This window comes from Mercenaria mercenaria, chromosome 14 (genome assembly GCF_021730395.1).
Source record: "Mercenaria mercenaria strain notata chromosome 14, MADL_Memer_1, whole genome shotgun sequence".
NCBI lineage: Eukaryota > Metazoa > Mollusca > Bivalvia > Venerida > Veneridae > Mercenaria > Mercenaria mercenaria.
This window is the reverse complement of record NC_069374.1, coordinates 38,165,204-38,190,038: the sequence shown is the minus strand read 5'-3', so window position 1 is coordinate 38,190,038 and position 24,835 is coordinate 38,165,204. Positions and strand designations below refer to the sequence as shown.

Sequence of the window (24,835 nt, the reverse complement as noted above, 5' to 3'; positions counted from 1 at the left end):
CCAATATGTAAAGCGTGTACGAAACTTCGCCGAACATTCTTAAATATTTCGAGTAGTGGAATCCATCCTGTAGCATTAAATCCTATTACGTCCAGAACTATATACAGATCTATTATTCCGAAGTCACTGTACGGGTGTGAATTGTGGAACATGTACTCAAAAACGGATATGCTTAAACTTGAACGGGCGCATAGATTTCAGTGTCTGAAATTTATTCAGCAGTTAAGGCAGAACATAAGTACAGACTTCTCGTTGAGTGTTATAAACCTCAGCTCCATAGAAACAATGATTGATTTCAAGAAACGGATGACGATATTATGTATTACCAGTCTTTATTGCTATCTGATAGCGAGTTTGTAAATCTTGAAGTGTGCTGCCCAGAGAGAGACGATTTGGACACTATATACTCTAAGTACACAGAGAAAGTGTTGAGTAGTGCTAGACAATCTCTGCCGCGTAAACGCTTCAAGCCATTTCTGAAACCCTTTTGGAACCACGAACTTGCAAAATATCACAGACAGATGAAATCTTTCCGTGAGTCATGGTGTCGTGATGGCCGGCCGCGTAATGAAGCCAGCATTAGTTATGCGAACTACAAAAACTCTAAGCGTGTATTTAGGCGCATGCATCGAATTTGTATTGCAAATTATTTGACATCTATTGACCAAGAGCTTGATAAAACAGCTGAAAATAGACTCTGATCAGTTTTAGAAACTAGTACGACATAGGAGTCAAAAATGTTCTCTGGAATTAAATTTCATGATACTGTTGTCAGAGACCGAGAACAGTTAACAGAGCAATGGGGTCTATATTTTAAATCGTTATATTCTCCGGCAGAATCTCAAAATTTTGATGAACCGTGGAAGTATACAGTTACTACAGTTGTTGAAAATACTTTTAATAACATTAAACCAGATGAACATGTGAGGGTTTTTCCAGATGATGTATCCAAAGTAATCGAAACGTTACCAAAAGGAAAAGCCTGTGGTGGAGATAACATTTCATATGAGCATCTCATTTTCGGCAAAGATGTGATCTCTAGTGCCTTAGCAAATATGTATACACACATGTTACGACACGGATATATACCAGATTCCTTAAAACGTGGCATTATTATTACACTGCATAAAGGCGGTAATAAACGTAAGGACGATCCGAACAATTATCGCGCTATAACATTGTCGTCATCTGTATTGAAAGTATTTGAAATGGTATTGTTAGCGAGATGCAAGGATAAACTAATAGACACGTTAAGCCGGCAACAGAGTGGCTTTCAAGAAAAACTGGGATGTTTCATGACGTCTTTTGTTTTACGTGAGTGCATTTATTTTTCACGCGAGAATTCTTCAAAACTTTATGTGTGTTTCCTTGACGATAACGTATGGCATGACGGACTCTTTTACAAACTGATTGAAGCTAATATTGATACTACTACTCTAATAGCCTTTAAAGATAGTACTATAATGTGACCAGCCGAGTAAGATACCAAGGTTTATTTTCGAGCATGTTTCCGGTACTTCAAGGAACTAGACAAGGGGGGAAAAGCTCACCTCTGTTTTATCTTGTTTTTATCAACGGTCTAATAAAGGAACTTGAACGCAGTGGACAGTAAATGTGTATTTACAACATGAACTTGTGTTCTCCTACAGCGGCCGATGACATGTTGCTGGTGTCTTTCTCTAAATATGGCATGGACAGTATGCTGGACATTTGTTATAATTATGCACGAAAGTGGCGATACAGATATAATGCAAATAAATGCGGCATCATGATGTTTAACAACAATACGAATTATGTTGATTCTGTACAGTCGTTCACCCTTGGTCATGAAACTATTCAGGAGGTTGAATGTTATACACATCTTGGGCTTATAACGGACACGTTCCTTTCTACCCATAAACCAATATGTAAAGCGTGTACGAAACTTCGCCGAACATTCTTAAATATTTCGAGTAGTGGAATCCATCCTGTAGCATTAAATCCCATTACGTCCAGAACTATATACAGATCTATTATTCCGAAGTCACTGTACGGGTGTGAATTGTGGAACATGTACTCAAAAACAGATATGCTTAAACTTGAACGGGCGCATAGATTTTGTCTGAAATTTATGCAGCAGTTAAGGCAGAACATAAGTACAGACTTCTCGTTGAGTGTTATAAACCTCATCTCGATAGAAACAATGATTGATTTAAAAAAACTCCAGTTCTTCGGGCAATTGTGTCGCCTTCCGTGTCAGTATCTAGCTAAACACATATTTCTCCACCGGTTAACTAGATTTTTGAATTTTGATAATCAAACTTGTGGTTTTTTGCCTGATATTTACAGAGTACTTCAAAAATACGAATTGTTAGGCTACTTGAAAGTCTACGTACGCACCGGGGTTTTCCCGTCAAACTTGTCGTGGAAAGTTATCTTACAAAAGACAGTAGTGAAGCCAGATCACCTCAAACGGATAGTAAAATTAAGGTTTCGAAGTAGGCCTTGAGAAACAAAAATCAAACAACACCAAATCATAGAAAGAAAGAGTTGAACAGCATGTAAAACATGTATATTACTTTACGAAACAAGTGTCAGTATACTGATATAAACTTTGAATTCCAGAAAATGACTGCCTATAGGGGCCCCACTTCCGGACAGTCAAACGCCTGTAAAAACTCACCATTTTCAAAGAACTGTTACACATGTTCGTTTTGATACATTTGCAATAGCGTGCAATGGTGAAATTTCACCTAACAAGGTGGAACATAGTTTTCAGCAAGTGTTTATCTTTATTTCTTTACAAATGGCATTCATTTTCAAAGGGAGACAACGTTTTCTCGACAATTACTTAAAATAATCGAAAAAGTTGTCTCCCTTTGAAAATGAATGCCATTTGTACTTAAAATAATCGGAAAAAGTTGTCTCCCTTTGAAAATGAATACCATTTGTAAAGTAATAAAGATAGGCAAAGGGAGGTAATACATATTCAACTTATTTTATTTAAGTATCACGTCGTTATGGTTTGCAGAACTTAAAATATTTTGTTTAGTCTAAAAGACAAAGGTCAGGAGATATCAAAAGGGTCTTAAAATATTGCATTTTTTCATACATATTGCACAGTCCATTATCTGATTGAATCAAAACGTAGCACATTAACTTATCACAACATTACGGTTTGCAATGCATAACATCGGGTAATGGAATATTGCACTTTGTTGTCTGTGTGATAATAGAATTGTATGAAATGTTTCAAAAATTAGTATATAATTATATCAAAATAGTTTTTTGGAAAGTTTAACAAATCGTTTGCACGTATGTGTATTTATTAGCTGCCTCATAGCAGTTTTGAGTTTTAATTTTTTTTTCTTTGTTGGCTGCCCAACCAAGATAGAAATATTTTAGCTTATGTAATAGTATAAAAACACACTTCACCAAAGAAATCATATGAATATAAGAACAATTGTATTACATTGGTCTAATATTTTACAAATATACTTTTGCCGAAATTACTCAGATATGCAAGTATTAATGTTGAAACCTCCCTTTATCTATCTTGGTTGCGCAACCAGGATATATTAGAAATATATGAATTACAAAGCTATAAACTGTTTTAAAGCTCGTCTTTCTATTCAGATTGTTGAAATATTAAACAAATATCAAATGCAAATGTAAAATTAGAAATCACATTGAAATCAAAAGCAATAGTCCATTTTTTCAATAAATTCCATAAAAATCATTAAACATGCATGTCTAATAGGATCTAGCTTTATGAAATGGCATCTTTTGTTCCTTAAATAAATATCTAACAGAATAAACTAAAGATAAAAATGTCATAAAATGTTTCTCAGATGTGATTGACCACCTTTCAATTTGACTCTTTTTGCGTTGGTCTTAACCTTATTATTCATTTCCAATTTCATTTAAACTAAGTAGAATAACTGATGGTACAATTAATTTATACTAATTTTTTTCAGGTCGATTGTGAAGCAAGTTAATATATTAATCACTCTCGACACCTCATTCCTGATGGAATCCATCGCCACGAGGATATGAGGAAAGAAGCCAGTGTCCCCTTCAATGCTGAGTGCCAAGCAAGGGAGCTACTGGCACCATTTTTCACGCCTTTGTTATGACGCGGCCGGGGATCAAACACACGACCTCCCGGACGGACGCTTTACCACGAGGTTATCGAGGCAATACAATTAAAGAGTTCTCTCCCTAACATTCGCGGTTTTCGGTTGAACATGTGCTGATGACCGGACCACAACATTGTCTTTTGTTATTGGTGTCTTCATTTCAGCGGATATCATTATTATGAAATCAAAATCAATTTATTCTTTACTACCAAAATGTCGTACTGAATAAGATTTAAATTTCCAGACGCTTGCAAATACGGGAGACAAAGATCTCTAGATGCTTAAGCGTGTAACATTGAAAATGTATGGGTGGTCAATTCTCATCCATCAGAGGTTAGATAACCAAGACACCATTGTAGACCTCTGGTATGCTAGAATGGGAGTCGTAGTGTACTACATGTCATAATAATGTCGATAACGACAAATACGAATAATCTATTCAAGCATAAAACATTACATGACAATGGTTATAGCCTACACAAATATACATACAGTGTAATCATAGTTCTTCAAAAATCTTGAACTAGATGGTACAAAAAGAATGTTCAGGAGAAGATATGTTCAATGAAACATAACCAATACTATAATAGCAATGTGTTACAATTTTTTAACAAAACATCAAGGTCTACATCAGAGTTATTACGATTTTGGGAAACCCTAAGAAATGCGTAGTTTGTTGGCAAAATATATGAATTTATGCTAGTTGCAAATAACTTTTATAGATGGTACATCACAGCGTCAAACTTATTCATTGTGAGCCAATAACAGTATAAGGTTTAAAAAGCTTTGTTCTAAGTTCACGGTAATGGGGACAAACCAACAAAATGGTACTAATTTTCTACTTGTGACAAGCATGATTTACAAAGTCTTTGTTCTCAAGGGGTATTATTATACCTTCCTGCTTCAATATATAATCTATGGGAAGAGACACGAAACCGATATACATTGTAATGCAATTTAATACTTATTTTCTGGAATTGCATGTAAATGCTACTAGATGCATATAGTCAGAGTCGTTTTTATGTGTTTAACGTCGCGCCGACACAATTATAGGTCATACGGCGACTTTCCAGCCTTGATGGTGAAGGAAGACCCCAGGTGCCCCTCCATGCATTATTTCATCACGAGCGGGCACCTGGGTAGAACCACCGACCTTCTGTAAGCCAGCTGGATGTCTTCCTCACATAAAGAATTCAAGGCCCCGAGTGATGCTCGAACCGACATCGGTGAGGAGCAAGTGATTTGAAGTCAGCGACCTAAACCACTCGGCCACGAGGCCCCTTTCGGTTAGAGTTACTTATATGAATACTCTCTCTGATGATAAGTATCAGTGATTCATTGTTTTAGTTACAGGGATATCCGTAGAAGCTTTTTCTTGCCAGACATATAACAGTCCGTAATCTTATAAAATGCATTTGATTTGAAACACCCAGTTAAGTTCTGTAAGTATATAATGTATTTTTTAATCAATGATGAATTATTTTGGTTTGATATGTTTACCTAGTATTTGATTAATGATATTTTACGATATACAGGAAGGGGGAAACGTCCCAATTCTCCATACACAGCTGCTAAATTTGTCGATTTTTTGATCATCTGCAAGTAAGATTAAAAATAATTTTGGTTCATTGTCAAGATTCGTGTAATAAGAACAATAACGTTTGCGAAAAGCATAAAAAGCAAAGCAGAACTCAGGTTCCCCTGGTTTAAGCCCAATCAGGAAGCGAAGAATTCTGAGTATGAGAAATTATGTCTTACACAAGCTTTCACTGAAAATTACATTGACCACTGCTTACATATTCCATTATCAAATCTGATCGATCTATCTTGTCGAAGCATTTCTCAGAATCGATAAAGGTACATTATAGCTTGTCTCCGCTGTATAATTAAGTGGAATTGAAAAATACAGTCTGCCACTGACTTCCCTTTCTATTATTATTATTATATTTTATTTATATATATTATTATACGAGTTTTAGAGAATATTTCGTACTTTCCGGTCCACTTTCTCAGTCTTTTTATTAGAGTTTGTTAGTTATACATATGAAAAAATGGTTGTGATCAGTATTTAGATATGTATGTTGAGGCAGTTACTCAAGAAATTATAAGCTCTGCACCTAATAAAAAGAGTTATGCCAATATCAGCAAAGATGAACTTCAAAGCCTTAGTAACCATACACAGGATAGTACTATTATTATAAAGAAAGCAGACAAGTCTGGAACTATAATAATAATGAATCCTTCGGACTATGAAAGTGAAGTAAATAGACAGCTGAAAGATGAAAGGTATTATGAAAAGGTTGATTCATGTATGTCAGAGACAGTTAAAAGTAATGTTTTAAAGTGTATAGATAAAATTAGTAAAAAAGAGTTCTCCATCACGGATGAATTTGACACTTTTCACTTTGACACTTTTCCGGTAAATATTAGAATCCCACAGTTTTATGTTTTGCCTAAAACTCACAAAAAAAATTATGAAAATCTGCCACTTGAATTCCCAGGTAGGCCTATTGTGTCAGCCTGTAACTCTTGCACCGATAACATATCTTACACATCATATGCAGTCCCTGCCTTCTTACATTAAGGATACTAATGATTGCTTATCTAAAGAGTGTAAATTAGGTTCTGAGAAGGCTTATCTGATTTCTCTTGATGTTAGTTCCCTCTATACTAACATTCCACATGATGAAGGTATTCAGGCTTGTAAATATTTTCTTGAGAAAAATATCCATATTGGTAAACTGTCTATTGACAGTATTTGTTGTCTGATTGAAACTGTATTAAACAACCCTTTTCAGTTTGATAATCAGTACTATTTGCATAAAAATGGGTACTGCAAAATGGCTACTGCAATGGGTAGTCCTATGGCTCCTGCTTATGCGTCATTATTCATGGGGAAATTTGAGAATGATTTCCTTCGTTCATGTAGTTTGAATCCTGCTCTGTGGTATTTATGTGGTATTTTTATGATCGGGACTCATTCTTTGGATAGATAACGTGAATTTCTAGAAAATATCAACAATATTCATCCTCATATTAAATTTACTTATAATATTTCTGAAACATGTGTTTCATTTTTGGGATGTTAATATTGCTATTGATAACCAAAATCATTTTAAAACCAGTATTCATGTAAAACCTACAAATGTTCACCAATTTGTACATTATCATTCATGTCATCCCAAACCATGCAGGACAATATTCCATACAGCCAGGCTAAGAGGTAACGACGTATTTATTCTGATGATAATGAATTCAAGGAGTCTATTATGGAACTTCAGTATTTATTCCTTCACAGAAATTGTCCAAAAAAGGTTGTTGATAAAGCACTAAATGAGATAATGTGTGTAACACAAAGTAATGCCTTTATCAAAAATAAAAGACTCCAATAATGTTATACCATTTGTTATAGAGTACAAACCATCATTACCTAATATAGGTAACATAATAAGTACTGGGGTTTCTTACGTCTATCTATTACCCTGCTGTTCAAGAACTGTATAAATGTAAGCCAGTTAGGCATTCAGACGTCCTAGAAACCTTACAGATACATTAGTTAAAACAAAATATTTGTCTTCTAATACATATCCGTATTTTAAGTCTAGTAAATGTAACAGACCTAGATGTACACATTGCTCTACAATTTGTGAAAGTGACAGTTTTAGTAGTTCACAACAGTGTTCCACTTACAAACTGAAACATAATGTAGACTGTACTAGTAACAATGTCATATATTTAATAACATGTAGAAATTGTGATGTACAGTATATTGGTGAAACTAGCCAGCAAGCTTCTCGCCGTATGAATAGCCATAGATTTGACATCAACAATTTTGTTAATCAAGATTTTTCAACTAATGTAGCTATTCATTTCAATAGTGCTGGCCATAAACTTTCTGATTTTAGTTTTATGCCTATTGACTGTGTTAATGATAAAATGAACAGGCTGCTGAAGGAAACCTTTTGGATGCACAAATTAGGTACTGTGTATCCACAAGGCCTCAATTCAAATACTATGTATGATATACAGTAATTCATTTGACATTATATTATTTACTCCAATTAATTATTTGAGCTGTTTAATGCATATGTTACAAGCATTTCAGTTACTACTGGTACTTTTATGTTGTTTGCTTTTAATGGCAGTCCTTATCAGTAGTATTATTGCATCTTATTGATCCTGACTTGTTGTTGTAGAAGTTGTAGACATACTTTTGTGCACACTATTTACTTATTTAATTATTGATTTTTTTAAGTTTTCTTTTTCACTGTGAAATTTTATTAATTTTATTATTATTATTATTACTTTTTTTGTTAAAATACATAGAATTATATATGATACTTATTTACATTAATATTGTTCTTAAATCTGTAGGCTCTTTGCTTTTTTTCCGGACTAAATGTATATTAGATAGTGTGCCAAACGTAACGTCATACTTTAACGTTGTGATGTCATGTTGACTGACGTCAATACGTCATACATATGTCTGTATATATTGATACATTGTATGTTTGCCTGAAGAAGTATCTCAATACGAAACGCGTTGCAAACTTGAGTTGTCTTCTTTCTTTAACAATATTAGTATATTTTCGCCATGACCTTAGTAAGAGTTATCCAACGATATTTTTGGGGTCATTTACGTCCTCTTTTTAAACACTGGTGTGATAATGTCTCTTCCCCAGATCTTAATGAAATACCACACAGATGAATTTGTGGAACAAATTGGTAGCCGTTCCAATGAAGATAAAACAACTTACCTATTTGTGCATGTAGAGTTTTTAGTGGAAAACAAATAAACATGTAAGTAGGGAGAATTTATGCCAACTAATCACCACCACAATACAACACACCAATTACGCAAAAGGCCTAGCAGGAGAAACAAGCGTGTACATAGCACAGCAAGTCCACTAACCAAAAAAAAAGAAAGATTAGTTTTGATGCTTCTTTATATTCACATTCGAATTCTACTACATTTCGATATATTGAGTATCAATAAATGAAGTACTTTGTAATTTTCCTATATGGTATGGTGCAAATCACATATTTGATAAAATTTGAATGCACATATGGCCTTTCACTTGGTACAAAAACAAAACAAAGAGGAACAAATGTTATAATTTATTGTTAAAAGCGTAGATATGCAATAAAAACGATAAACATTCAAAATAATTAATAGCTACTTTACAATATTTAAGAAATAATGCATAGCAAAACCGTATTTTAATTAAGAAATAATTCATTGCAAAAGTGTGTTTTAACACTATTTATGTACAATGGGCAGTTATACGTCGGGCGTAATAATTTCACAAGGGCGCAGCCCGAGAGAAATTATTTGAACGACGTATTACCGCCCGAGTGTATAAATAGTGTTAAAACACTCTTTTGCTATGAATTATTTCTTAATTCTAATATGCCCTGAATCTAAAACAGTAGATAAAATATAGTAACGCTCTTTCTTAGTCGCAACAAAAACACCGCACGTTAATGTGATGTCATTCTAGCGTAAGAGTGTTTTAACCGAGAAAAACATATTAGAATTTTTCATTTTAAATTTACTATCCAGTAAATAGTACTTAAATACTTGCTTTATTTTTTTTTAGAAATGATGTAGAAAGGGTGGTCAGAATCTGGTACATTATAATGATGACAGAAACTATATTTAATGAAATCATATAAATCGCTAGCGATTCATTGATTTGCCGATCATATTCTGTCGTTCATTTTGCATGAACACCGAAAAAAATCATTTTATTTCTTAAGTGTGTGCAGTTTTGCCGCTTCATCTGACTGTTGTGTTTATCAACATGATGTTTAAATCACGAACACATGTTTGATGAAAAGATGTTTTACTTCCTTAATGTAAACCGTGCTTGGGCTAGGTAAAACTCGTGCTAAATAATATGGATATGACAGCTATTGGCTGTTTATTGTTTTACATTGCCACTTTTATCTTCACATCTATACATCGTATTATCTTCTTTTGCAGAACCTGCGGGAATAAAACAATACTTTATAACTATACTGTATTTGCATAATAAGCATGAATAATAAATTGCAAAGTAACAATCAGTTTATAAAACGAAGATATTTATTGCACTTATTTGCATTCTTTATAACCGGCAACACCTTCATCATATCTCTCCCCTCTAAAATGCCCAAGCCTACTAATAATTATATTTTATCACAATAATAAAAATGTAACGTTACTTTGCATCGACATGGAATTATGCGACAGGCATAATAAAAAAACGTTTTAATTCAATTAATTGAAAATGTGGTTTTTGTTCAATTTCATTGAAACTGTGTATAACAATATATTTTGATAGAAATGAAAAACACCTGTCAGTAACCTGAAATGCATTCCAAGATTCTAACATGGCTGGATTTGATTGCCATCAAAACAAAGAAGACAGTCAAGCTCTGTATATTCTGCGTTAAACAAGGGTTGACGCTTGTACCGGTAAGAGAGCATAATGGCGTCAATGATGACGCATGACGTCCGGTTTATTACTACTCAGTTAAATGAAGCCCAGCAAAAACTTTATCAAACCATTTCAATGACCGTCTAAGAATGAAAACAATCAGGATCTTCTTAATATGGTTTGTTATCTAATTAACCACGGTTTATCGTTCAGTTGCTTAAATATTTAACCACTCGTGCTAACGCTCTCATCTGAACTCTGAACCGTGATAAATCAGGCGACAAACCACTTGAATGCCTTGATTATTTGTTGATTAAAGTACTATTAGTTTGAAATGATAGATAATTTACTGTAAGTGAAACTAAAAATGTCAGATTTATGTTTAATATATGCACAATGGAACCTTATTATTCATTGTATGGATAAATAACAGACTGTACCTATTTTAATTATTCTTGCAACAAATAAATACAAGTCCGACCACGGGAATACTGCCTAACACAACCTTGGTTACACTGCGACCACTTTCATCATCTGGTAGAGAAAAATCGTCTGTGGTATTATTACAACTAAAACGTTTTTTGTTGTATTCATAATATAATTGTTAAATTACAACTGAACTAGAAAAGCAGTAATCACGGACCTGAAATGTGATGAAAGCATTTTACACTGATCGTAAACGCCATTACTAGCCATACTATTCCAAACAGCTAACCCACTATCTGTTATTTAGCCGACACAGCTTACCCGCAGTTTGTTGCCTAGTCGATACAGTTAACCGGTGTTAAGCCAATATATTAAGAACTACTTAAAGTACTTTTTTTGAAATTCAGCTTACACTAAAACATCATTATAGTGACAATATGTCAAAATCTCGAAAAGTCCATTTTTGAAAAGTCACATCAATTGACACAAATAGACGCAAATGTAGGGATAACACAGGGCTCCGGCATAAAACAGTCCCTCGGCTTTCTGTAGATGCAATAACATGGAAAAACGTGGCTAACGTCGTTCTAGCACATAATGTATAACAGCTAAAAAGTATGATAATCGTCCTTCTATCATGAAATACGCGGGAATGACAGTTTTGTTTGATCACTTTGACGCCATTTCCTTTTGAATTATTTTGCGTAAATGCTTGAAACTGCTATGAGACGCTTGGTAGCGATCACGATAATAAGCAAAACTTTCCACCGAAGATGAGCATTTTTCTGAAAATGTTATCGCAATAAGTCGTTTTTACTAGATCTAGAAATCTTTTGGCTATTGAGATAAATGTTTTACAAAAGTTCAAAATGCCAAAATATTTTGGAGGTAAATAGATATCTTCTTTCTAGCTAATAAATGGCAACTGTGGGCACTTACGTAAAATTTGACCAGCTAATAAGCAAAACGGTTAATTATCGCAATGATATTTGCAGGAAACTTTTCGACTGTTAAAATAATCTTTTCAGGAAACTTCACTTTTTAAAGATATATACATATCTCTCTCGTGGCAGAAACATGCCACCATAGCACCTATTTGAAAATCTTGATCTCTCCTCGGTTTTCATAATGGGTGTTTGTAGGAGAATCGCAATTTTGATAATATTTTCACAAACAAAATTTGATTTTTTCTACAATGTAGATTTAAATGAAACCCAAGTCATAAATAAAATCAAGTCTATAATATCACACTGGCCATAGCTTTATCAGATCAAGTGGTTCCAACGTTGTTTGAGCGGTGAATTTTACGCAGATCAGATGGCGAAATATGGCCGATACTATAAATTTCTGGTCTTGTAAGTATGATTAAAAGAACTTTCTACCTGTTAAATAACGAATCAAATGAAAACGATGGGTGCACCTGGAGCGCAAATGTGTCCATTCTTTAGCACATGTGTCAATTTAGCTGAGATTTGTGCCGTTTATTCAAACACTTCTGTACAGTCCGGCGGGGGAAGGAGATTTTTGACAGTTTTTGGCAATATCGAATCAAATATAGTATTTATCGGGAACAAGTAGTTATTAAAACACCTTTTATGTAAAGGGCTACCTCTTAAATCAAAGCTTGTGTATTTTCATAAAATTATTCGGGTTTGTTTCTGAAAAATCGGCCTAAAACCTAATGCAACACAGTTTCGAGTGGGTCGCAATCAAGTGGATACCGTTCTGTGTCTTACCAGCGGAGTCTCATCCGTCTTAAAAAAGTCATTAGAGCCTCACAATAACAAATTTAGAGCTATTTCTAATATATTGTACTTTTACACTGTTATGGTCGCTTAACATTTAACATATTTTTGCGGACAACAACACGAAAACATAAAGCAAGGGTACTGTACCGTTCTGTGTCTTACTTGCCGGGCCCTATTTCTCATATAAAAAGACGTCCATGATGTAACACTTAACCATTAATGCACGCTTAATTTCATGTAAATGTAATAATAGTTATTTTTCCTTCTAAAATCAAGTTTTCCGTTCAAGTAGCATTGAGTATGGCATTATCTGGAACATTTTCATGTGCCTGGCTGTTTCTTATTTTTGATGTTAATCCACTGTCTTTCCCGAAAGTGAGAAATTTTAGCTCAGGACACGATGAAAATTGTTCGATTAATACTTACTGAGTTGAGCTATCAAAGAAAAGTCAAACGTATACCATTCGGCCGTCTGCAAAAGCGATATATGTATTGAACACTTTCTCGCATGTTACTTTTATATTTACCTTTTTTTTGTTCTTAACCTGAGGGAAATATTGATTAAACAAAGGAATATCTGCAGTGATTGTTGTTTTATATGTACGGTAAATGCTTTACGGAAGACAATGATAAAATGACACGTTTGATTAATAAAACAAGACTTTACCAAATAAATAAAGGTCGGAAATAAATCTCCCGCATTCAGTGTACGCATAAATTGAATGTATACTATCAAACCTGTATAATACCTAACTATAACCTTGACATCCTATAGGGGCGATTTAGCTAAATATCACTGCTGACAATTAAAGCGCGAAGTACTGTGAATGCCTACTGGAGGAAAGATTCTTCCAAACATACCAACATTTTTTATTCCACTACGAAGCGTTCTTTTGTCTGTCCGGCTCTTAGTTAGTATGTCTGTACGTACGTCAGAAACTGAAAATGCTTATAACTGAAAAAGTACTTGTCTTTTCCTAACAATTTATTGGTAGTTTAGAAACGAATAAACGGTGGTTGCCAACACCCATGAGCTCAATTAGGCATCGAATCGCCTCCGGCTTCCAGGATCTTCGGTCCCACCGGGAAAGACCCCAGCGGGCCACAGACCTGCTGCCTGAAAAGTTTGATCCTACGCCTGTGCTGTTTTCCTCAAGCAAATTTCACATGGACATGAATTTCATGAAGAGAAAAAGAAGTGCGACAAATGTCCCAAGCACTTAATACATATAAACGAACATATCTAGTTATGCGGACTAAACATACGTTGTGAATGTAAAGTTTGTGGGAAAAAATCAAACAGAAACGATATTTATGAGTGCAAAAAAATGTGAAAATAGATTAAACCACAGAGCATCATTTCATTATCACAAGAAAAACTGTTCATGGACCAGTCATCCCCATTAGGAAGGTGTCTACGTTTTCCAATCTTGTTCATTCTAAATAATGTTAAATCTAGATACTAATTCTTTGACCAGTTTTACGAAGATAAGCTACAGTGCATGACTGAAAAAAAAATATATGCATAACATTTTATTGTTATTTAAATGCTATACATCAATAGTTTGAGTATAGAGTTGAAGCAACGTTGCGAATAAATACCTAGTGGTTTTATATGCAAATAACGTAATACAGGCTTTATGTCCAGGCTCTAATGACATTTTTAAGACGGATAAGACTTCGCAAATGATTAAGACACAGAACGGTATCCACTTGATTGCGATGCACAGAGACCCACTCAAAACTGTGTTGCATTAGGTTTTAGGCCGATTTTTCAAAAACAAACCCGAATAATTCTGTGAAAATATACACGCTTTGTTTTAAGAGCTAGCTCTTTACATAAAAAGTGTTTTAATAACTACTTGTTCCCGATAAACACTATATTTGATTCGATATTGTCAAAAACTGTCAACAATCTCCTTCCCCTGTCGGACTGCACAGAAGTGTTTAAATAAACGGCACAAATCTAAGCTAAATGGACATCTACGTGCTAAAGAATGGACACATTTGTGCTTCAGGTGCACCCATCGTTTTCATTTGATTCGTTATTTAACAGGTAGAAATTCCTTTAAATCATACTTACAAGACCAGAAATTTATTGTATCGGCCATATTTCGCCATCTGATCTGCGTAAAATTCACCGCTCAAACAACGTTGGAACCACTAGATCTGATAAAGCTATGGCCAGTGTGAATATGTTGAAATAAAATGACAAGTCCGTGTGCTTGTTTTTGAGATATTTGCCCATGTCTATGAGATCTGCAGTGTACACGCTGATTTCAAGACATTATTTGAAATTATTCTAACATGACCCGATATTTTTTCCTGTAAAACAAAGAAGACTGAAAATTGTCTGTTATTATGCATCAATTCACTGTTTGTACGTCACAGCGAAAAACATGGTAGCGGCGCGCTAGAAAAGAAACACTAACAAAACATGCCAATAGATTCTATGTGGTAGCTAGATGTCGTTTAAAACATTATAATCCTTGATAACATTTAAGCATCGAAATAATATATCTCAAACAGTGATTTGTTCTTGAATAAAATCTTTGGACTTTAGGTGCGAAGGAATTACATCACATGGGCGTAGGAGCGAGTTTAACTTTGGGGGGGGGGGGAGGGGGGGGGCCAAACCTTTTCCACCGGCGGTTTGGGGGGGGGGGGGGGGGTTAGCGGCAAGGTATCCTCGGTGCATTATTCGTGACAAAGCCTCAAAGCCTTGTACAGGAATTAATTGGGCCATAGGCCCCTCAAACCTTTATGTTTTAGCAATCATTGAGTTATTCTGATGATACACATACGACTGGGCACTGAACTGTCATAATCAGTCATATTATGTATTGTTCTAATTAAGTGTGCCCTTTTTTTACATTCTTCTGTTGAAGCCCTGGACATACAATCAATTAGCACTGCATTTGTCTAATTGTGGTATAAAGTTGTGGAAATATCATTTCCCTTGAGTGGACAATGAAAAACGAAAAAAATACATAACGTTTACATGCGTAAACAGGCTTAATAGTTAGGCCTATATTGATTTTGCAGACGCTCAAACCGGAACTGTAGTGATTGCGCTCAATGATATATTATTTTTATAAAATGTAAACAATTCTTGGCGTGGCGCGTACAGATTTCAGTACTCACACTACGGAAAGAGACATTTTTAGTCAGAATACAAGGGAAGGCCAAATGCAAATCAGAAATCAGGTTGAAAAGAATTATATGATGCTAAGTAAATGTTATATTAGACTGCAATTTATATCTCTTTTCCAAAATATTCGGGGGGCCAAACTATACTTTGGCCCCCCTTCTCCTAGCTTTGGGGGGGTGGGGGGGTGGGGGGGGGCTGGCCCCCGCTGGCCCCCCCTGCTCCTACGCCTATGCATCAAGAGGGCCCTCGTGATATAAAAATAAGTCTCAAAACGACAATAATTCAACTACAGATCAAAGGGGTCCGGCACATAAGAGGATTAAGTTTAATGACTTATTTTTGAGTCCTAGAGCCATAATTATGAAAAAAATCATATTAATATAACTACTCCCTAGACAAGGGATTTTACCCCGCAGAAGCTATGTTTTCAACTACTTTCTTTAAATGGCCATGAAAAAAATATTATCAGATATTTTCCCATTCAAACATTGCATTCAGTTATTCAAATGAATCAACTTTTAAAATTACCTCAACATATTTTCATATATTTATCTGTTTTTCGACAATTCGACATCGTACCGAACAATACTAACAGCGAATCCGAAGTCTAACAACATCGCGTAACAACGAATAAAGATATAAGCAGTCAGTAAAATCAACGTTCTGTACCATTCGCGAACAAAACAACCATTGCAATATAAGTTTTATTTAAAAACAACAAACTAACCGCCAAAGTTGTATTTACATAGCACCAACATCGGCCATATTCCTTGTTTCAAACTTTTTTCTTTCTAAAATATCTAACCGCTACCATTTTGCTTCGTACGTCATATGTTTGCACATACGCGCTCTGATTGGCTCACTATTTTTACCTGACCAATCGGCGACTTAATTGTACTACGGGTTTTTACAGAGTCGCGTGATTTGTAATTTGACAGCTACTTTGATCGAATAAAACTAATAAAGTGTTGGAGACAACCTTGGCTTTACAGGAATTGAACTTTGCCGGTTAGATTATTGTTTTTATTCACCATTTGTATTGCAATGGTTGCTTTGCCCGCGGAAGGTCTAGAATGTTGTCTTTACTGACTGCGTATAGCTTGATATGTTGTTACGCGATGTTTTTAGACTTCGCATTCGCTCTGTGTTTTGTTCGGTACGATGTCGAATTGTCGAAAAACAGATAAATATATGAAAATATGTTGAGGTAATTTTAAAAGTTGATTCATTTAGATAACTGAATGCAATGTTTGAATGAGAAAATATCTGATAATATTTTTTTCATGGCCATGTAAAGAAAGTATTTGAAAACATAGCTTCTGCGGGGTAAAAACCCTTGTCTAGGGAGTAGTTATATTAGTATGATTTTTTTCATAATTATGGCTCTAGGACTCAAAAATAAGTCATTAAACTTAATCCTCTCATGTGCCGGACCCCTTTGCTACAGATCACTGTTTGGGATATATCATTTTTTAGGTATTTGTCTTAGAATGGCGCGCCGACAAAATTTAAATGTTTCATATATTTTACATGTTGAGATATCTACTATAGCAGTTTATTATTTTAAAAGCGAAGCATGTTTTTGACAAGACTGTGTTGATGTTTGAATTTACATAATCTTAAGATTGGCAAAATAATAAATGGTAGATCTAAGTAAGCTGTTTTGATCAGTATATGTAGAGCCATGTATTCGTTAAGTCTTTTTTCATTCTAGGTTGTCGAAAGCAAGATTTCTGTTATGATGTACTTTCAGATAAATGTTGTTACACCTAAGAGTTATGTTGATTACACCTTACAAATAGATCATTTAGTAACCCATTTTTTCATTTGAAGTTATTATTGTTGTTTTTTATAATTATAGTATATAGACCACCTACCTTTCTTGTACAACACAAGAGATACTACAAGTTGAATCAAGAAACATACTGCAAGAATACTTCCGATAACAATCGCAATAATCATGACTGGTTCTAGATCATTGTTTGGTTGAACTGGTGTAGTGGTAACTGCAGATAATATAAAATAAGAAGTTATAACAGATATTACAAGTTTAATACTCTGCAGTTATATCTAATATAACAAAGATCACAGATTCTCCCACATTCTAAAACAATTCACGACTGTTACGAGCTACCATTTTCAAAACAAAACGTCTCCTCATTGGGTGTTTGCAGCTAGCGTGTCAAGTGAACTACGTCATAGCTTTACATAAAAATAGATCTAGAACGTTGCAGTAATGTACAGACAAGAATGTTTATAGTGTATTTATATAATTGTGTCGACAAGTAAACTGCAATTTGGAATTGTAATTGAAGTGTACACGCGCAAACTTTTTTTTTCAAAGTAGGTCCTGCTCGCACTGATGTACTTTTGTGTCGCCCTTTTAAGTGTCTAAATGTCTATGTTACGATCACCCCTTTTTCATTGACAAAACCACTAGAGTTGATTTACATACTATTAGTCAATTTATAATTGTGTACAGCTGGTCGTTTCTATAATACACGAAATGTTTCAGTCGACCACACAAAGTGATGATCAAAGTGTAAGTGAAAAATAACGTGTGTAATGACGTGTGTAATGACGTAGAATACACATGCCTTATTGTAGAATTTTTCCGACGTTGTTCATATAAAATGTTGATAATTCGTTAACATTACACAAAATGTCTCGCGAGTACATTTTAGCTCAACTATTCGAAGAATAGTCTAGCTATTCTACTTACCCTGGCGTCGGCGTCGGCGTCACACCTTGGTTAAAGTTTTGCATGCAAGTACATATGGCTATTTTAAAGGCATATAGCTTTGAAACTTATTTTTTTCTTCTTTTTCTAGGTCAATTACCATCCTCACTAGGTCAATTCCCATAACTCTGACATGTATTTTGGTCAAATTATGCCCCCTTTTGGACTTAGAAATACTTGGTTAAAGTTTTACATGCAAGTTATTATCTCCAAAACTAATGCAGATATTGAATTGAAACTTCACTTGACAATGTGTCTTCGTGGTTATTTAGGTGATAGCATCAAGACCCATAACTCTGACATGCATTTTGGTCGAATTATGCCCCTTTTGGTCTTAGAAAATCCTGGATAAAGTTTTACGTGCAAGTTACTATCTCCAAAACTAATGCAGATACTGGATTGAAACTCTATAGATATTTTAACATTTAGGGTAATATTCTTGCTCCTTGGACGACAATTCGAATAGTCGAGCATTGGCTGTCTTACGGACAGCTCTTATTATCACTCAGTAAGGTAAGAACTAGTTGACAACAAAACAAGAATATTTTTCAAATACAAACATGTGTCCATTCACCCCACTTTACATTAAAAAGACATGACAGAAATCCTCGTTCATGTATACGTAAAATGGCTTACCTGTACAATTCTCATTAGACCCACCATTACAGTTAGGTATGCTACTACAACTATCACTGTCTGGTATACACACTCCATCGTCACATCTCTGCTCATTGGCAGCACAGCTTGCTAGACAACATACAGAAACGTAAAAAACAACATAAGAAATCACTATTACTTTTGATAAATGCGTGCGTGCGTTTGTGCGTTTTCGGGTTTAAGTGCCTTTTTCTAACAATTTACTCTCATATAAATGATGGTGTCTACTTGTAGCAGTGAGCACTATGCCCTACGTTTTAGTGCTGCCTCACTGAAGACACATGACATGATACCTAACCTAGTCACATTATACTGACACCGGGCTGACCAGTCCTAGTACTATCCTATTACTGCTGAGCGCCAAGTGAGGAAGCTAATAATACCATTTTCACGTTTTTGGTATGATGCGAGCCAACCAGGCTTGGGGCTGTTTACATGCATCAGTAATTGATTACATTACAATTACTTTGATATTTTCTAATTACAATTACATTTGATTACTCTAAATTTGCATCAGCAATTGATTACATTACATTACTTGCACTCAAGTAATCATGATTACATTTGATTACTTTTAATATATCCATTTGTTTGGACGACAGAAATGTAGGCGTATATAACTGAATATATGGCCACGACCTCTTACACACGAAGCGGATGCTCTTCCGATATGCTACAGAGGCGGTTGAGAAACGGAAGAGAGTCATTTTGTTTACAATGTACAAGTGTAATGATATTACTTTAGAGTTTTGTACTTGTGCGTAAAATCATCAGGAGCAAGACCGTGGTTATTGACAGACTGTGATACTGTGGTTATTGACAGGATGTGGTACCGTGGTTATTGACAGACTGTGATACCGTGGTTACTGACAGGCTGTGATACCGTGGTTATTACAGGATGTGATGCCGTGGTTATTGACAGGATGTGGTACCGTGGTTATTGACAGACTGTGTTACCGTAGTTATTGACAGACTGTGATACCGTGGTTACTGACAGGCTGTGATACCGTGGTTATTGACAGGATGTGGTACCGTGGTTATTGACAGACTGTGATACTGTGGTTATTGACAGGGTGTGGTACCATGGTTATTGACAGACTGTGATACCGTGGTTATTGACAGACTGTGATACTGTGGTTATTGACAGACTGTGTTACCGTGGTTATTGACAGACTGTGATACCGTGGGTATTGACAGGCTGTGATACCGTGGGTACTGACAGACTGTGATACCGTGGTTATTGACAGGATGTAATACCGTGGTTATGGACAGGATGTGATAACGTGGTTATTGACAGACTGTGATACCGTCGTTATTAACAGGATGCGATACCGTGGTTAGTGACAGACTGTGATACCGTGGTTATTGACAGTCTGTGATACTGTGGTTATTGACAGGGTGTGGTACCATGGTTATTGACAGACTGTGATACCGTGGTTACTGACAGGCTGTGATACCGTGGTTATTGACAGACTGTGATACTGTGGTTATTGACATACTGTGTTACCGTGGTTATTGACAGACTGTGATACCGTGGGTATTGACATGCTGTGATACCGTGGGTACTGACAGACTGTGATACCGTGGTTATTGACAGGATGTAATACCGTGGTTATGGACAGGATGTGATAACGTGGTTATTGACAGACTGTGATACCGTCGTTATTAACAGGATGCGATACCGTGGTTAGTGACAGACTGTGATACCGTAGTTATTGACAGACTGTGATACCATGGTTATTGACAGGATGTGATACCGTGGTTATTGACAGACTGTGATACCGTGGTTTTGACAGGTTGTAATATGACTAATACGATGGTATTAATTGACTCTGATATCGTGTGTACTGACAGATTTGGAAATATTGATTATTGGATACTCTGATGACGTGGATATACGGGATCCGATATGGTGATTATTGACTTATTCTGAAACGGTGGTTATTGACAGACTCTGATGAAAAGATTAATGGGACTCTATTATGGTGGTAAATGACAGGCTCTGATTCAAGGTTAATGACATATTTTGATACGGTGTTTTTTCAGGCTTTCGAACGGTGGTTACGGACAGACCCTGATACGGTGTAATTGACATACTCTGGTATGGTAGTTATTGACAGGCTCTGACACGTTGGTAATTTACAGACTCTGATACGGTGGTAATTGACTGGCTATTGACAGGACACTGACACGGTTGTAATTTACAGACTCTGATACGGTGGTAATTGACTGGTTATTGACAGGCTATTGACAGACACTAATACGGTTGTTACTGACAGACTATGATACGGAGGTTATTGACTGGTTATTGTCAGGCTCTGATACGGGGGCTATTGACAGACACTGATACGGTGGTTATTGACTGGTAATTGACAGACTCTGATACGGTGGCTATTGACAGACTCTGATACGAAGGTAGTGACAGACTATCATACGGCAGATGTTTATTGTTCGCCAAAACTTTTGATTACGCACCTGTCTTAAAACAGCTAGCAACAGACCATGTACCATTGTAAGACAAGCGACAGTCGGTGTATTTGTTTCATACCCTGTGTTGCATACAACCCCAGCTGTTGCTCCATACGAAGAATTAGTAGCATCGACAAGAGTGAGTGTGCCATCTGTGATGTTTGGTAGGACTCCACATTCTACAAAATCATACTTTTCATAGATATTCGTAATGTAATAAATTATAGGTTACTCGTACTATACAGTAGTAAGTATTTTAAGCTTGGGCAATACCCATTAAATACTTCAAATCTACGGTGCTAGTTCTCAGTTTAGCGCATAAATAGGTTTATAGAAATTAGCAGATAATGTGATTGGCGTAGTAAGTACATGTACCAGATTAATAATATCTGTCATGTGTTTACGAATCGGATAGAAATATTCGTCCCGAGGGCACCTGCGCATTGGGCGGTAATGAGGCTTGCGCAGGTGGCCGAGGGACGGATATTTCCATCCGATTCGTAAACACATGACTGATATTTTTTCTTGCATATTGTCTACATGTTAGCATTTTATTCTGGCAGATTACTTTTCTTGCATACCGTTTTTACAAATAACAGGTAGAAATATTTTCTTTGTAGGATTCTTTCTTATAGTAGAGCGCGGGAAATTAACGTCCGTAAGCGGAAGTGACGTCATGATATTTTGCGTTACGCACAATAACAAATTTCCACTTAAGTTTTATCGTTTGTAGCGTAACGTTATGTTCTTATGGTAAACTAACGTATTTTGAATCGAGAAATTTACTATAAGGAACGGAGAGAAACTATCAAGGTGCCTGCTTTTTTCGTATTTTTACATAAACAATATATTATCACTGCATGAACCACTAGTTGTCATTAACAGCACGAGAGTCATCTGGCATGGGGGTGCCAGATGGTTTTTGCCGGCATGGGTAAAATCACCGGAAACGCCAGTCCGGTGTGCAAGAAATCTCCTCCTCCCTAAATGTTTTGTTTTGTATGATCAAGATGACGATGTAGGTATTTATTAAAGTACAGTTAATGAAAATGCATATATTACCGGAACACCAGGTTACACGTTCAGCACCACAATTCAAAACAAATGATACTAGCGGCTCTGTTGCTGAAATATGATTTATTTATCTTTTAGTTGAAAACTAAAGAGTCATACATTACTAAAATAAAAAAAACCCACTCATATAAACTTATCTTTTATAAAAATTATTACATATAATTTCAAAATCATTGCTAACAAATGTATATAAATTGCTTTTACTCGAAACAAATGATTTGAAAATTTAGATCTGAACAAACCCCACAGTGATTAAGGCGTACGTGCCTGTATAGTCATGTCTTATACTTAAATTCAGACTACATGAACGTCAAACGCAGACGCTTTTGTTATCTTTTCACATTGAAAGGATATTCAAAGGATTTAATTGATAAAATATTCAAAGATTTTTGTAAACACTAACATAAAATAAAGTTTAGGTTAAACTTAAGTCTTCAGAGTTTAGTTATCATAGAATCAATTACTTGCATGGTAAAGAAGTGCATATTTTTAAAACATGACGAAATTGTAACAAAACCAGTTTTATGATCGTCACCTATACTCAATACGCTTTATAATGCTATAACATACTGGATAACAGTTGGCAGGGGCGGAGTAGGGTGTGGGTCCTGACCCAAAGTGTCTTTGCGTAAATCAGAAATATCATTGCTATGGTTTAATATAATACGACAGATACTCACAATCAAGGCCTATGAAGAAATATCCTTCTTGATCCGCCGTACTATTGTTGATGAAGTCCACTCTAGTATAATGCCTGGCTACTTTGTTTATTTCTATTTCGTTTTTATAGTGACTTTCACAGTTGAGTTCAGTTACAGTATTATTAGATATATCTACGAATTTGAGACTTTGATCACAATGACTCTCGTCTAAATACAGGTCTGTATCAAGCGTGTAAACTTGTATGTTAGCTGTGCAAGAATATATTTCCAAAGAACAGGAACAAGATTCATGTCTGGTCGTGACGCTTGGGTAGTTCTCATTGGTAATGTATAATGGTAGATTGTCCGACATTAGCTTTGTGACAGTGGAACAGATATCTGTTACTCTCGTTTCTGCAAGATGATTAATTTTATATATCGTTTATAAACAGTGAATGCTCTAGCTGAATATTGAAGCTTTTCTTTTTTTAAAATAAAATTTGACCAAGCTTTGAACTGAAGAAAAATTTGCGATAAAAGCCAAATAAACTCAATAAACAATTCATATAGAATAGGTGATATAAGTTGTCAATCCTAATATTTACACATACTTACTCGGTATACAAAAGTATTGTAGAAAAACGTATGATGTGTCTTTAACTCCGTACGCACAGAAACTCCGCTTGTCTTGAAAAGATGATAAACTACAAGTTGAGTGACCAGAATAAGTACGCCGCAATGTCTGAATGTCAGCTTCACTGGCGTATTCTAAACAGTCTGTACTAGTGTATGTATTACAACAGGTGCCGTCACATCGGACATCATAGGCATACTGCAATGACTGGACTGCTATTATCTCATCCCCTACACACGTCAGATCAACACTGGCAAGATCGCAACTTGTAACATTTCTCAACGTTTCCACATCAGAAAGTTCGGCTTGCATAAGAGGACAAAAATATGTTAGAATTAACATTTAACTTATGCGTATTTTATGAATGCATGTTTGTTTTAAGGTTTGTAAATGACAAGTTAAAACAAGTGAGCCAAGATGGCCCTTGGTCGCTCACCTGAGAAACATACCATAACATTTTAAACATGTCTGACCTAGTGATTTCATGGAAACAAATATGCTGGCCAATTTTCATTAGGATGGACCAAAAATGTGGTCTCTTGAGTTTAAAAAAGTATTTTACTTTTTGACCTCACATGACCCATATTCAAAAATGACCTAGATTTCATCAAGGCAATCATTTTAACCAAATTTCATGAAGATCAATTGAAAAATACTCTATTGCATACACACGGTTTTTCTTTGATTTGACCCAGAGACCTACTTTTTAAGCCCAGATGACCCATATTCGAATTCGACCAAGCTTTTCATCAACG

The 24,835-nt window shown here is 35.4% G+C and overlaps 1 protein-coding gene across 1 annotated transcript; it reads right to left on the bottom strand.

Annotated features, from left to right (window-relative positions):
• Positions 1 to 10,919: 10,919 nt before the first annotated feature.
• Positions 10,920 to 23,856, bottom strand: LOC123527322 (uncharacterized). Its single transcript, XM_053522761.1, has 6 exons — positions 23,486 to 23,856; positions 22,794 to 22,856; positions 21,738 to 21,910; positions 19,242 to 19,352; positions 17,743 to 17,871; positions 10,920 to 11,074 (listed from the first exon to the last, which is right to left on the bottom strand). Exons 1-5 carry the CDS (start codon positions 23,817 to 23,819, stop codon positions 17,836 to 17,838), a joined length of 717 nt encoding a protein of 238 aa, XP_053378736.1. The 5' UTR covers positions 23,820 to 23,856; the 3' UTR covers positions 10,920 to 11,074; positions 17,743 to 17,835.
• Between the last annotated feature and the right edge of the window lie 979 nt (positions 23,857 to 24,835).